General features: G+C 37.1%; 1 protein-coding gene across 3 annotated transcripts in view; it reads right to left on the reverse strand.

The window, feature by feature from the left end:
• Nucleotides 1-14,953, reverse strand: part of LOC581393 (enolase-phosphatase E1) — an 83,654-nt gene that overhangs the window by 30,712 nt on the left and 37,989 nt on the right. For all 3 annotated transcript variants that reach the window (XM_030993370.1, XM_030993371.1, XM_030993372.1), the window contains one exon: nucleotides 11,999-12,138. In XM_030993370.1, coding sequence (XP_030849230.1) covers nucleotides 11,999-12,138 — 140 coding nt within the window. The remainder of the gene's footprint in view (nucleotides 1-11,998; nucleotides 12,139-14,953) is intronic.

Consider the following 14,953-nt stretch of genomic DNA (forward strand, 5'->3'; position numbering starts at 1 on the left):
AGAGTGTCTGAGGTGAAGACTACCGGTACTCAGACTGCACACTACACTTGACACACCCAGAGGCTGACCAAACTAGTCTTGGAATGTTTAAAAGTCAAATTGGGGTCTGTGCATGCAGACTATGCAACAAATAAATATGTCAGCTTCTATTAAAACTAACTTAATTATGGGGTTGAACTTCCTCATCTACTTCCATAGTTTACATGCACAGACCATTGTCAGTGGCTCTGCATGACAGTGTCTTGCTATAAGACTACAATAGCCTCTGTACTACAGCCCTGCATGGCTTATCCTTAGGCTCCCCCAAGGCTTTAGGAATAGTGATAAAGTATGAAATATGAGTCTGTGCATGTAGACTAGACTATTCCCACCTGGGGAATTGTACCAAAAGCCTGGGGGACGAGACTAAACAACATACAGTGCAGAGACTGTGCCTGTCCTCGTGAGACTACCACAATGATGGTAATTACATGATAATTGACAGAAGAATGCCAGTTATGTCATATCATCATAGTATATCTCCCATGCCCATGGCCTTAGCGTAGAGTAAAGAGGGAGGGAGGGAAGGGGCGGAGAGAAGGGGCGGAGAGAAGGGGCGGAGAGAAAGGGCCCAGAGAGAAGGGGCCCGAGAGAAGGGGCGAAGAGAAGGGGCGGACAGAAGGGGCGGAGAGAAGGGGAGGAGCGAAGGGGGGGAGGAAAGGGGAGGTCAAGTCACTATCCTTTTCATGATATCTAATGTCCTTTCGTAAAGGGTGCGTTCAAGCGACACTTTTTCACCCTAGAAACACGGTTGTCAAAGATGTTTGGTTTAAAACACGGTTGCGTTCAAGCAATTTTTGGTCGGTCGTAAAAATAAATGTGTTTAAAAACGCAAACCATGATTCTATAACGTCATTATCATGGCCTGCTTCCAGTCGACTGTAAACAAATTCTGAAAGCACGCAGCGAAGTTGACCTATAATTCCTGGGTCAAACTGCACAGTGAGATGAGCAGTGGCTGGGCTTGAAACGAGCGAGAATCAGCGTTGATGAAAAAAAGCAGTAACCATGTTTTTAAAAGCATTTTGATTTGCGATTCATGTTTGTGATTCTAGCTTCAGAAAAATCAATTGAACGCACCCTAAGGTAACCCACAGCAGTTCAAAGTTTTCTAATTTCTAAATTTATTGGTTTTGGATCCTCAAATTGGCAATAGGTTATATTCTTTTGGGCATCTTCAACTGGTTTGTAAACAGAACATTCCCCATTTATTTTGTTATACTTCAAATTACAGGTTCCGACTTTTGATTGGACACACTTTTATAAAAGTTTTCCTTTATATTACGATTGGTTAAAATAAGGGATATTTTTTCACATATTCCATGACGTTCCAAGCCATGAACGCTTCAATGAACTGCATTATGGATCAAAAGTTAAATTGTTTTAAAGGTAAAGACCAGTTATGGTCACGCGATTGCATTGTGAAAAATGATAAGAAATTTGGCCCATTCTTCGTAAAGTTACAAGCACTATACACAGAAAGATGTATATGGGACTACCCTATATCTCTCACAGACCATGAGAGAAACAAATTTCCCGGCAAATTTTTTATCATCATGTATTAGTCAAAACATATTCTTTCACATGATTGGTAATGAGAGCTTCCATTTCATTTTTTGAAATTGGGGCGTTTCCAATACTGGTCTTTACCTTTAAACTAATAAATAAAGACGCTAAACTGCTTTATGGATAATCATTTCATTAACCAATCAATCAATCAATCAATCAATCAATCAATCAATCAATCAATCAATCAATAAACATCAGTCATCACCAATACACCATCTTCGTAATGTAATCAAATTTAATGCACATATCTTTTTCAAGTGCCTTGTAACAAATGATTTCATTCACCTATTATGAATAAGTGCGTTTCAATAGTCAGAATGTGAATTGCATACATTTTGCGCTGTGAGGTAGGACAAGCCATAATGTTTGTCCTACCTAGCAACAAGTAATGCATGCGATTTGCATTCGGACTTTTGAAATTCAATTATATATAACAGGTGAATTAAATAATTTGTAACATGGCACTTAAAGATTTGTGCTTTAGAATTAATTACAGTACATTACGAAAAGGGTCTATTGGTACTTATTCATCAAGGGTCATCATTTCAAACATTCATAACTCTTTTACGTTTGGTCCGATTTAATTCAAACTCTCGCCATTCACTTTCTCCCCTTTTTTCAGCTTTCATACAACTTCTTAAAGTTTGGATTTCCAAACAATTGATCATTCTATCAGCAAATATTTTTCTATGTATTTCTCAATATCTTTGAATTAGTTGCCATTTTTTTGTTAACCTGTCGTCATTAGCCCAAATTTTCATAATAGCCTGCCAGTGCCAACTGAGTGAAAAATAGAGGGCTGTTAGGATACAAGAATAGATATTACTAAAAGCTACTTTGCCAATAACACTAGGATATGTTCACGAAATGGTACTTCTTTGCATAATAACAATGAAAACGCTCAGAAATTATTTTTCACCTCACCCCAGAACTCAACCTTCTCTTTGAGAAGATTTCTTGAAAGTAGTTGGGTCGTGGTTGAAGTACAAAGCAGGAACAGACAAAATGTTAGAGAACAATTACAGAAAGAAAGCGAAAGATTGCTTGAAGGGCTGAAAATATTAAAAGATTGCGAGTGATCTTGAGAAAAGAAAGAGAATTGAACAAGTTTCCTTTTTTGTCTAACCTATAAAACTCCCAATGCATTTTAGAGCATGCCTGTCAAGACTCAATTTGGAATGTGCCGTGTGCATGAATCCTTGCCGATAACTTTGCATTAAAAATGATCGACAATCTCTGCAAAAATACAGGTGCAGTTTGCTTCTGCCTTATTTCAAGGAACGAAATAAATTTGAATGAATTCTGCCTCCATTACATAACTTGACAAAGTTAGGCACCTTCGAATTTACAAAATCAACCATTATCTTTCACTTGCTTTCTGTTTCAAAGAACAAACACTGCCACCAACGGAAATAATGAAAAACTCAAGTGATCATTTTATTGAACAATAAAACCCCTTATATTAAAGATTACATACATACAATGGACATAAAAGTGAAGTAAAATAAGAAACATTACAATGCGCTACTGAAGCCTCCGTGTGCATGGTAAGGTGTGCCTCTAAATCTTTTTTTTTTTTTTAATTCTTTAAAAAATGTTCATAAAAACTACAAAGGATGAGCTTGATTGTCTATAGTAGTCTTATCCAGAAACCTAAAAGTGGATAAGAGGGATTTAAAACCACAGATGAAATGTAAAACCCTGTTTCTCAGAAAATATACCACATGTAAGTATTTTTTATAAATAATAATCTCAACAAATCTCTATAAACAAACTCTTCACATAATTTTTGGCATTTCCCTTCTTCTTTGAAAGAATAACAATATGCGTATCTGAGGGAATAGCTTAAAGCTATAACATTGCGTTATTAGTGAGAGATTGTAGGCAAAGCCATTAGTGTCACAGAGAGAACCGGGAAGTCATATCAGATACAGATTTAAATGATGAAAAAGAAATGTTTAGATTACAGTATAAATATGGAAGATAGATTATTGCTTCAAAAGTATCAACGTGACTTTGTGCATGGCCTTCTTTATGTTGCATGAAAAACAAATTACAAGACAATATGAATTAAACAGTGAGAAAGAAGACCATTTGGTTACAAATGTACGTAAAATTAAAGCGATACTGAACTATTGAACTTTCAGCCCTTGTGTACTGTTTATTGCACAGCGCCATCTCTTGGTCAACTTGTGAACAGTGAGTTAGACAATACTTATTCCCACTTTGCAAACATAGGATGAGAGAACCAACAGCGCGGCTAGGGAAGCAGCGAGTTAAGGGACCATACTGCTACAGCTGACCCGAGATGGCGCTAGAGGCGATCTAGCTTCTAGTAGAGTATAGCTTTAAGATTAGTTTTCATCCAATACCACGAGTCGAGGAGTCAGTGACACAAAGATGTAACTCCATTTTGAGAAAAAGAGCACTTGGGCCTTAAGGAGTTAAGTCTATATTTCACTAGCCATTGACTGCAATGGGTTGCTGGGTGGAGTTAAGTCTTTGTGTTTCCTGGAAAGCCCACACTTTTCTGAACATTTTAATATAAAATATTCATTTGGGCAAAATATGGTGTTTTGTCTTTGTGTCACTGAACCCTCAGAGTATTCTTTAGCTTACAGTCTTATTAGGAATTCCTCTACATGAATTAAACTAAAACCACACATTATTTGGAATAGCATTAACCCATACAGCTGTTATGCTTTAGACTTACAGCCGGGTTGAACAGAATTAGTTGTTAATAGTATTACAATTATTCTTATTTTAATTAATGATACCAACAACCGATTGTAGTTTTTGAAATGCATAGGAATATACAGGCAAGATACGAGACTAATGCTGACTCATTATGTTATCGTCTATTCAGAATTAAAAGAGAATTAATTCACATGATTCGACATCAGAATCTTTATATACATCATGATCTATCCCATGAAATTATCAATATTTCCTATTCTCTTTTTTTTTTGTTAACATACCATTCCAAATAATTGCAGGGGAATTAGGATGACATTGACTTTATACTAAAAATGACACAATGTCTAAAACAGGGCACAAAATGTTCATATTTGTTTCAATGTAACTTAATTTACAGATATGATATATAAATGGATGGAAAAAAATAAACAAAAGCAACAAAAAATGTCATTCATATGTCAACCCTGTTCCTAAAATGCTGTGGGATTTCCCCCAAATAAATAATACAAAATAATGTATAATATGTGCAAAGAGACAAAAGCAATATAGTTTCTACAATATAATTGGTAGTAGTTTTGGCATTATGCGAATTTAACAACTTGCAAATTTGTCCTTAAACCCTCAGCCAAAATATGTTTATGCAAAAATATTTGCTTATACAGTAAAACTTTTTATCCTCAACCTCCTTATGCTATATAAGCTACACAAGTGACAGTCTACAATTAAGTTTCACAACTTTAGGAAAAAATAGCTGTGCTGCCTAAAGTACTGCCCTTGATTGTCAAAGCATGTATTTGAGGCAAAGAATATACCAACACCATTAGGCATGGATGGGACCAGGCCGGAAGACGGACATGAAAATAGAAATGAAATTCTCAGAGACAATGATAAAGCGATGAAATACAGTGCACATATAATTAGTAATGATAATAGACGACACTACAAAATGGTGATTTAAAAGCTTTTTAAAAAAAGAGAGAAAATTAGTTAAAATGAGTACATTTGCATCTCTATTTCTGTTACACGCTTATTGCATTAAATGTAACTATTTGTTCCTTAAAGCATTTATACACTCTCTCTCACTCTCTCCATCTCTCTCCATCTCTCTCTCTCTCTGTCCCTTTTTTACATTCATATTCGTGTCTTTTAGCTTTTAATAAGAATCCCCTTATCCTCTGTCTGCATCTGATAATTCTTTTCTCTCCATCCTCTCACATTGTTCACTATAACATTCTCAAAGTTCATGACCTGGACCCCATTTCACAAAACTTGTCATTAGTGACAAAAGACAGTTTGAAGCTAGTCAGTCCTTGCTTCTGATTGGTTATCAGCAGATTTGTCACTGATTTTTTTTTGTCATTTGTCATTGAAAAAAGGTTTTGTGAAACAGGTCCCTGGTAGTTTAAAGAAAGCACACAAATCATTATTCCCATACGTACAATCTTACAAAATAATCATAATAATCATCACTATCACTAGCAAAATACTCTTCAATATTAGGCCAAAAAGACGACTGTTCATTTCTTGTTCAATATCTAGAAGCGTAACCTGGACAATGTCTGCCAAACGCTGGTGCTGGTTCCAAAAAAATTCCAACACAAAACATCTTCGTAAAATTTAATTTGTTCATTCATTGCAGAGGTTAATATAATTATGTGCTATATTAATGTTTTGTTAACGTCCATTAGCTTGTCTTGTTCACAATAAAGATATGAATCGTCTGCTTCGAGCCAGGAAAGTGTTAGACCGCCCTCGTAAGAGACAGTGCTAGCAGTAAGAGCCTTCTAGCTCTCAACCTTTGACCCCATCTGCTTGAGCTAGAGGGGCATCAACTCCTACACTTAAACACAGTTTCCCACCTTCCAGCTTTTTTATAAAACAGATGGTATCGTCTGTTCGGAGCCAGAAGGACGTTACCTCCGTTTTGAAATCTTATGAGGTAATGCCCTCATGGCTCCGAATAGGCCATCTTACAGACAGAGAAGCAGACGACAACAAATCGTTAACAGTTGCCATAGCAACTACTGGTAGAAGGCAATGTATCCCTCCTGTTATCCCTCTTGTTCTCCCTCCCCAAACCCCGTCTATCTAAAGTACCATCGCGAAGTAAAGACTCGATATCGAGTAGCCATGTAGCGAGTCGATGAAACATGGCAAGGCTTAGGTGAGCAACGTCCTTTCTAATCGTCTGCAATTAAAAGACACACAATTTACAAGATTATTCTAGAGAGGTAAAAAATACTAAAAGCAATTATTTTTATTATTATTACCATTCATTTATTTATTTTTTTTTTATTTTTTTATTTTTTTTGGGGGGGGGGGTGTTTCACAAAGACGAAGATCAAGTTGTTGTCTTTTTCTAGTGGAAAGTTTGATGAAAAAGTGTAACCTCATGTTTTGCTGTATCACTATGAAGAATTTCATCAGTCTATACAATTTACAAGATTAATCTAGAGAGGGTAAACAAGGCAACCTTCTGGGGGGGGGGGGGGTTTCACAAAGACAAAGATTAATTTGTTGTCTTTTTTCTAATGGAAAGTTTGAAGAAAATGTGTAACCTCATGTTTTGCTGTATCTCTATAAAGAATTTCATTAGTCTCCATTGCATATTGAGTCCACATCCTGTTCATGAGTAATATATTATAATTACTGTTTCCTTCAAACGCAATACACTGTCAACATGGCAGCCCCTATAGCCTAACTGTATATGAAATGTTAAAGTTTCATTAATACAATACATCTATTTGTATCTTAATCCTAGAATGTACTATTTATTGTGAATGAGTTTTACTATGTGCTTAAGGCCCCTCTAAAGTGTTGGGAGCCCCAAATTCACCAAAAATATGATGGCAAAATTTCACTTAAATTGTATCAAATATAATGTAAAAGAACATGTCATTTAAGATACATATTCAAAAAAAAATATGTGTTTAAAGACAAATTTTGAGAAAATAATACATAATTTGGGTTTTGTGTTGTACAAAGAAAACCTAAACTTTGTATTCTTTCATCAATATTCAGAAGAAATGTACATTACGATACAATTTAAGTGAAATTTTGCCATCAAATTTTTGGGGCTCCCAACACTTTACACAGGCTTTAAAATGATCAAAAGATAATGTGAAAATCATAGAGCTTGTAAATGCATCAAGCTATACTGTGCCTGGGTAGTACACTAAGTACATATTTGAAAATAAATTATTGCTATATGGCTGGTGTGTGGAGTTAAACGAAATGAGTTAAATCAAGTGGACGAATAAAAAAAAAACAGCTGCCCTGTTGGTATCCATTTCCAAAGTATTTACGGCATAAATCCCTAAGTTTGATACTATACTACAATGTTGAATGCACTGATTGCTTGATGTTAGATTCCAACAAAATAATGATGATGAGAACCCAATAGTTGTGTGGTGTAAAAATAATGTTCAACATGCTGTAACGCGTGAAAATAGATAGTGTAACGAGTCAAAAATAATTGTGAAGTAAAACAAATTAATAATAATAATAATAATTGTGAAGTGTCCATGTGATGGCAGAAATAATAAAAAAAATGATAAAAGTGTCTAAATGAGAATTAAATTGAAGCTCGAGATGGAGGAAATAACCCGTCATTCCCAAAGTCATCATGCAAAACCGCTGGGGGAGGGAGGGGGAGCTGTTCAGTGCCAGAAGTGCGTTAACTCTTCTGTGGTAGAGTTCGTTGAAGAATAAGTTACCGGTAGCTCCCTTCTGGCCCTAAACAGACAAAATAATCTTTCAAATGTCACCTCCTAAAGATTCTGGTTTGTTTTCAAGGAAGAGGGGGGGGGGGGGCGGGGTTACAAAGGTTGATTTCCACTCAATATGAACTGTATGACATCTATTTCATTTTTATTTTTAAAATATATTAAGAAAATCTTAATATAACCATTTCATAATGATTGTGCTTCTGGAAAGATTAGGCAATGGTTATTTCCAAAGATTTGTTTTTTCTTTATTTTGGGGGATGAACTAAATAAATAAATATGGTACGGAGCACCTTGCAGGGAATCGGACTTGCCCCAAAGCACATGCATACATTCTTCCCAAAAGAAATATAAGGCCAGACATAAAGATTCACATATTACAAAGCACACACCTTATCCAGAGTAAAAAGAAGAAAGAAAACAAGTTTCCCCTTAGTGATTTGAAGAGTCCACAACTTTGATAGACTTCTTAAATTAATTATCGACATAACAGCTTTATTTTGCAACTACAAGGTATTTGTAAGAATCAAATTCAAACTTTTTGAAGGGTAAATTATATTCTTCGAAGTGATAACTGTCGCAAACATTTTTCCTTTACATTGATGCACACAGATGCCAAGAATTTTGATTCTCAATGCAGATTCATACATGTACCAACCAAGGAACAAGGAGGGCATCCCCCTCACTCAACCACTGCAAGTTGTACTCTTGTCCTACAGTTATCCATGTACCATGGCTTTGAACTTGCAGTGCCTGTGAGGGCGCGTCTATATGAACTTCAACTACACATCCACTGCAATTTTCAATCCATCTCCTACACTAAACCATGTACGAAGGCTTAGAACTTGCAGTGTCTGAGTGAGGGTATCGCGTCAAACTCTGGAGAAAATCTCATTCACTAAATCATTAAGCATAGATCCCTGCTGTATGTTTTGTCTGTTTGGAGCCAAAAGGGCATTAATTCTGTATCAAATTACAGTTAACCCCTCGGCGACTGATTTCTCACTTTCTCATAGGCTTAATACATGGACCATCCGGTTCCAGTAAGCAAAGGGTTAATAACACCCTTCTGGTTCCAAACACACAATTTCCTCTATTCTAGGAATGCAACTGCTCCCTTATAGCAGTCACAGGAAAGCAATCAATACACCTTGGTGGTGGTACTAGCAGAGGGGGTGTAACTCCACAAAAGTCAAAATTAGGAAATCGAAATGTCCTTGGGGGAAAAAGGGGGTAGACAAAGCCTTCGCATGCAAAACACACTGCCAACACCAAAACCAAAGCTAGGATGCAGAAGGACGTTAAAACACATTCAAACACAGATTCTTTCATACTACACAAACAAAGCGTCTTTCTTGCTCTCAAACGATAAGGAAATATGACATGACCAAAGCGTCTTCCCTGCTCTCGAACAATGAAGAAGACACTACAAAAGGGTACAGGGTGACATAATGGATCCCTGAGGCACACCGGATACAAAAGGACTGTGTTAGGATACCTTCCAAATCATAACAAAACAAGTAAAACGAACGAAAATCATACAATTTGACAATGATAAATGAGGAATATATAAATGGGTGACGTGATTCATGAGTAGTTTATTTAAATACATGTGTACATGGTATATGCATGCAGTAAATGTTGGTTACGATACATTGCGTGGCATATATATACAGTTAAGAAAGCTACATGAAGGGAGTCTACATGTAAGTATTGCATGATATATAAATATGTTATTTAAGTGGATGCAAGCAATAATATTTTTGTCTGCATGAAAGCGATTTACATCTACTTAAGTAAAGCAATTATGAAGAAAATGAATGTCAAGAAAACCATCTGTGTTGATGTAGTTTTACCATCACCAGAGCCCTTTTCACAAAACTTGTCATCAGTGACAAATGACTTTTTTTTTTATAAGCTACTGACATCCTTGCTTCTGATTGGTCATCGGCAGATTTGTCACTGATTTTTGTCATTTGTCATTGACAAAAAGCTTTGTGAAACGGGTCCCAGATCAGAGGGAATATGGATAAAGGAAAAGTACAAACAGTGGGAAGTGGGAAGAATTCAGAGTGATGTTTCTAGTTAAAGACTATAGAGGGCACCCTATCACTTTTAAGTGTGTTGCACCACGATAGCTCATGCATTGAAAAATCAAGTCTAGTTCCGGTTGTGCGAATACATTGTAAAAGAAACCATGTAGAAGTGAATGGAAAAGGGTCAGCATGTCGGCCATACATATTGGCGCATTTTGTGAGGTTTTGGAGTCATCAAAAGCAGAATTTGCCCACAAAATGTGTATATATGGGACTACACAAACAGGTGGCCCTTTCGTGTGGTCCACAACATTCAGCTGTTACATGTCACATTTCAAACATCAAACATCTACACTAAAAAAAAAATTCAAAAGAAAATTTCCAAGAACCCAAACTTCTTTCTATAAAGCATCGGCATAAAGGCAAGACATGCATGGTATTTTTACTCAGATAGCACGCAACGGTTCCTTTCATTACATTCAATATTTGTAGCTGAAGGTATTCCAACTAACATAGGTCATTATTCTTTTTATTTTTAGCACTACATAACACAAACTACTTCAGACACGAAAATGTTAACAATCCCCCAAAACCAAGTTCACCAAGTTCACAGTTCCACTTTTTTTTTTCTTTAAAAAAAGAAGTCATTATGCATGAGCCCTATTTATAATTTTGAGAATTTGAGGGAGGGAGAGGGGGGGGGGGGTCTAGACTTAGCTTTATTTCCCCCCTTATGTAATGTTTTAAAAAATGCAGAAAAACCCTGTTTGGAGCCAGAAGCATTTTGAATTACATATACCTAAATACAGAGTAACGTCTTTCTGGCTTTGGCAATATATCAACACACTGTATCTACACTCAAACATGCAAGAAAAAAAGATCAGATAAATATGTAAATGATTTGCCATCCAAAAATAGAAATGCCAAAAAAGAACATGCTTCAAAGAATACATAAATAGTGTTTATTGTTAGATATTACCTTAAATATGTGGAAATTACGTATTTACAGATGTTTTCAATTCTATCGTATCTAATTGCAGTCATACGCCTTAGTATGAACTTAAAGCTTACCGTAGATACCTAACTATAACTTCCCCTGTTGGGTTTGGAACTAGAAAGTCCTTTAAGGACGACTAGGATTAGGTCTGATAGGAAGGCCATTTACTCATTTACCCCAGTGCAGTGTTAACGCCCTTTTAGATCTGAACGGACAATTCAGTCATCTTATCAGACCCTAAAAGGGCATTATCACTTTATAGTTACATAGTACGACTTGAAGCCCCTCTATCGTCCTTTTTGCTCTCAACTCAGATCTTATCTACACTCCTATGCATGGTGACTGCTTGGTGAGCAGTAGCTGTTATGTTTGATGACGGATGCTTTACATGCAAACAACACCTCAAGGCGTACTTGTTAAAAGGCATTAAGTACGGTGAGAACAAATCCAGCCCCACCGCTTTCAACGTTTCCTGCACCATCATCCCTTTTAACAAGCATTTCTTTATCACTGTTTTTGTTGTTCTTCTTCAAATTATGAAGGAGTTGAAAATACCATCAATTGCTGCCAATTTGAGGAAAATTCTGGGGCCTGTTTCATAAAACTTGTTATCTATAACAAGTGCTAAATTTCTATGACAAATTTGCTCTCAGCCAATCAGATGCCATGATTTCAGTAGCTTATAACAGTAGCTTGTACCTTGTTATTGATATCAAGTTTGATGAAACAGGACCCTGGACTACTACTGGTTATCAGCAAACAGTCTGCACTTCAGAATTTGAGATGTTGGATAAAAGAATGCAGGAATCAAGAGTGATCGGAAGCGGTGAGCGAGGTAAATGCTTTAATAGGTATTAATTATTAATTTCTGTAAAGTTAGGATACTGCAATCTAGTATTTAGGTGAGTTGAGGTTGGTATTAGAATGACGTATACCTGAGACGCCGTTGGTTTGACTGGGGGAGGCGGGGGTCTGGGCGGTCTGGGCGAAATCGTAGTTTCCCTTCAGCTTAAACATCTGCTTGAAGTGAGGCTTGCAGAAGACGGTGCCCTGGCATGCAGCGTATGTGCCCAGGCTGTGAGGCGAGAGAGGGAGGGAAGAGGAGAGAGTAGGCGGGACAGGAGAGAGAGAGTGGGAAGAGAGAGGGACAGGAGGGATAGAGGAGGGAGAGTTGGAGTGGGAGGAAGAGAGGGATAGATAGAGGAGGGAGGGATATGGAAGGAAGGGAGGGATATGGAAGGAACGGAGGGATATGGAAGGAAGGGAGGGATAGAGAAAGAGGGAGAGTGGGAGTGGAAGGAGGTGGAAGGAGAGAAAAGTAGAGAAGGAGGGGGAGTGGGAGTAGGGTGGGATTGATGGAGGGAGGGATAGAGAAATAGAGAAATAGAGTATGATAGGTGAGAGGGGGAGGGGTTGAGAGGAGAGGCGAAAGAGGGAAAGAGAGATGGACGGGAAGGGAGTGGAATGGAGGAGAGGGAGCGAGTGAGGAAGGAGGAGAGAGAGAAAGAGAGAAAGAGAGAGCGAGAGAGAGAGAGAGAGAGAGAGTCACACAGAGAGAGACAGAGGGAGGGAGGAGGAGGGAGGTAGGAGGAGGGAATGAGAAACGAGGCAGACACACACAATACATAGAAAAGTTTGTTTTTTCAGACGGTAAAAAGAAAGAGGAGAGAAAGAAGGGTCAAAGAAAAGGTAATGAAAGGAAAAAGACAGACACAAAATGAAGAATGCATATACAAGAGAGACGAGACAGCAAATCGGAAAGAAGAAAAAGCAAGAAGGAGGAGAGACAGAGAAAGATGGATGATTGAAGAATGGAGAAGTGAGTGAAAGAGAGATATGCAGGAGAGTAAAGTGAAGAAGGTAAGAAAATAAAAATAATGAACAGAGTAAAGGATGGGGAAGGAAGAACAAGAAAACAAAAGATTCACCATTAAATATAGTTGACACAAATATACTTCAAGTAACAATTATTCAATTGGATGAGAACGGAATCCTTTGTAAATTCATTTGAGAGATTGTTTAAACAAAGTTGTAATTTGTGAATGGCTCAGCCAAACATATACGCTACGTGCATGTTCTGTAATATTAACATGAGTTATTCACATGATTGTGACTTAATCAATATTTTTCTATTGACATTACTGTTGAACTAGGTTAATGACATATGTTTATTTTGCAAACGAGTAGTATTTTTGTCTATTATTGCTGTGTCATATCTTTCTAAAAATATGATGGAATTTTATTTTAAGTGTTCTGTGTAAACGTTATGCTTTTTGATGTAAATATGTTCATGATTATCCAGGGCCCCATGGAGGACCACTACTTATTGCTGGATGGGCAACCCTGAAAAAAGATTAAAAATAAATAAATAATTAAAATGTTTTACTAGAAATAAAAAGCATTCATATCATTTTGGCACGTAAAATAAAATAAAATAAATCATCATATTACTATATTCCTTGCATAAGGAGATGGGTAGAGATGACACTTCTTCAAATTCTTCCATTTCACCTGCATCCTATTACCGGTAGTTACTCCCAATCTTCACTGGTAATAGACTCATCACTCTTCTGTGCCCTCCCCAAACACCCTTTTATAATCCTTCACCTTCTCTCTCACCCTACCATTCCAAATTTAGCCCACATTAGGCCTGTCTTCATCAGCTCAAGTTTGCCAAATAACCCGCTATTTTCAGACTCTGGATATTATCCCGAAGCTCGAAATCGCGTCTTCACCAGACCGATACCCTCATCACACTAGGCCGGAGCAAATTAGCCCTGTATTTCCCAAACAGTGGGACATTTTGGAAACAAGACCAAGATTTCTCTGTATATTTTCTCGACCAAACATCCCACTAATTGCAACTGCGGGCTGATGGGATAGTTAAAATAGCAGGTTTATTTGGCAAACTCGAGCTGATGAAGACAGGCCTAGTAAGAAGGCGATGCAACGGCCTATACGTCAAACCAGGTGAGCGTCGGTCGGGCGTGAAACAAGCTTCACGCTCCCCAGTAATTACAACACATGTGCACATGGGGGTCACTAGCGATGCAACTAAGTAATAAACAGTATTCAGCCCCTCTTACGGTAATCAAATTGAGAATATGATCTGGTATTAAGACCTCTGAAACTCTCTGGAAGGATTCTCTAATCTTATATAATCGCATTTACCAAAATCAATTTGCTCCTGCAATATGCACTTTCTTCTAATACCAGGTGAGGCCAGGTGATTATCAGTATGTAGTAGTACAATTTTGTCGGTTTAAAAACTTCAGGCTTCAAGCTAAAGAACTTGAATATCCAAAGGTTTGCATCATTTTCCTTTGACTAAGTACCATAAATGACATCAAATAACAAATAAATACCTACCATATTATTACCTCCTCCCACTCAGCACATTCCTTTTTCTTTTTTTTTCTGATGACACCATTTCCCCATGATTAAGCACCTTACATAACAGACACTATGCACATTATACATAAACACCTAACACCTACCTTAGGGCTTAGACACTCTTTGCACTCGCAACATCTTAAACATGTCTTATTCCGGATGAAGAAGTTAATGACTTAACTTATTAAATAGGTAAGAGTACATTCGACCTAGCAGGAGTAAGCACCTTATATATAACCTACACTTTACACAGTATACATAAACACCCAACACCTACCTTAGGCACGTCTTGCACTCAATATATCTGAAGCTCGTCTGAAGAACTTGATACTAAATTCAGAACATTTACACCATTTTCCCATTACTTAGCACCTTACATCACATACAATTTATGTATTATACATAAACACCTAACACCTACACCATTTTCCCATTTTCTTATTACTTAGCACCTTACATAACAAACAATTGGGGGGGTTATACATAAACACTAACAC

The sequence above is a fragment of the Strongylocentrotus purpuratus genome, unplaced genomic scaffold (assembly GCF_000002235.5).
Source record: "Strongylocentrotus purpuratus isolate Spur 01 unplaced genomic scaffold, Spur_5.0 spur5_scaffold_20, whole genome shotgun sequence".
Taxonomy (NCBI): Eukaryota; Metazoa; Echinodermata; class Echinoidea; order Camarodonta; family Strongylocentrotidae; genus Strongylocentrotus; species Strongylocentrotus purpuratus.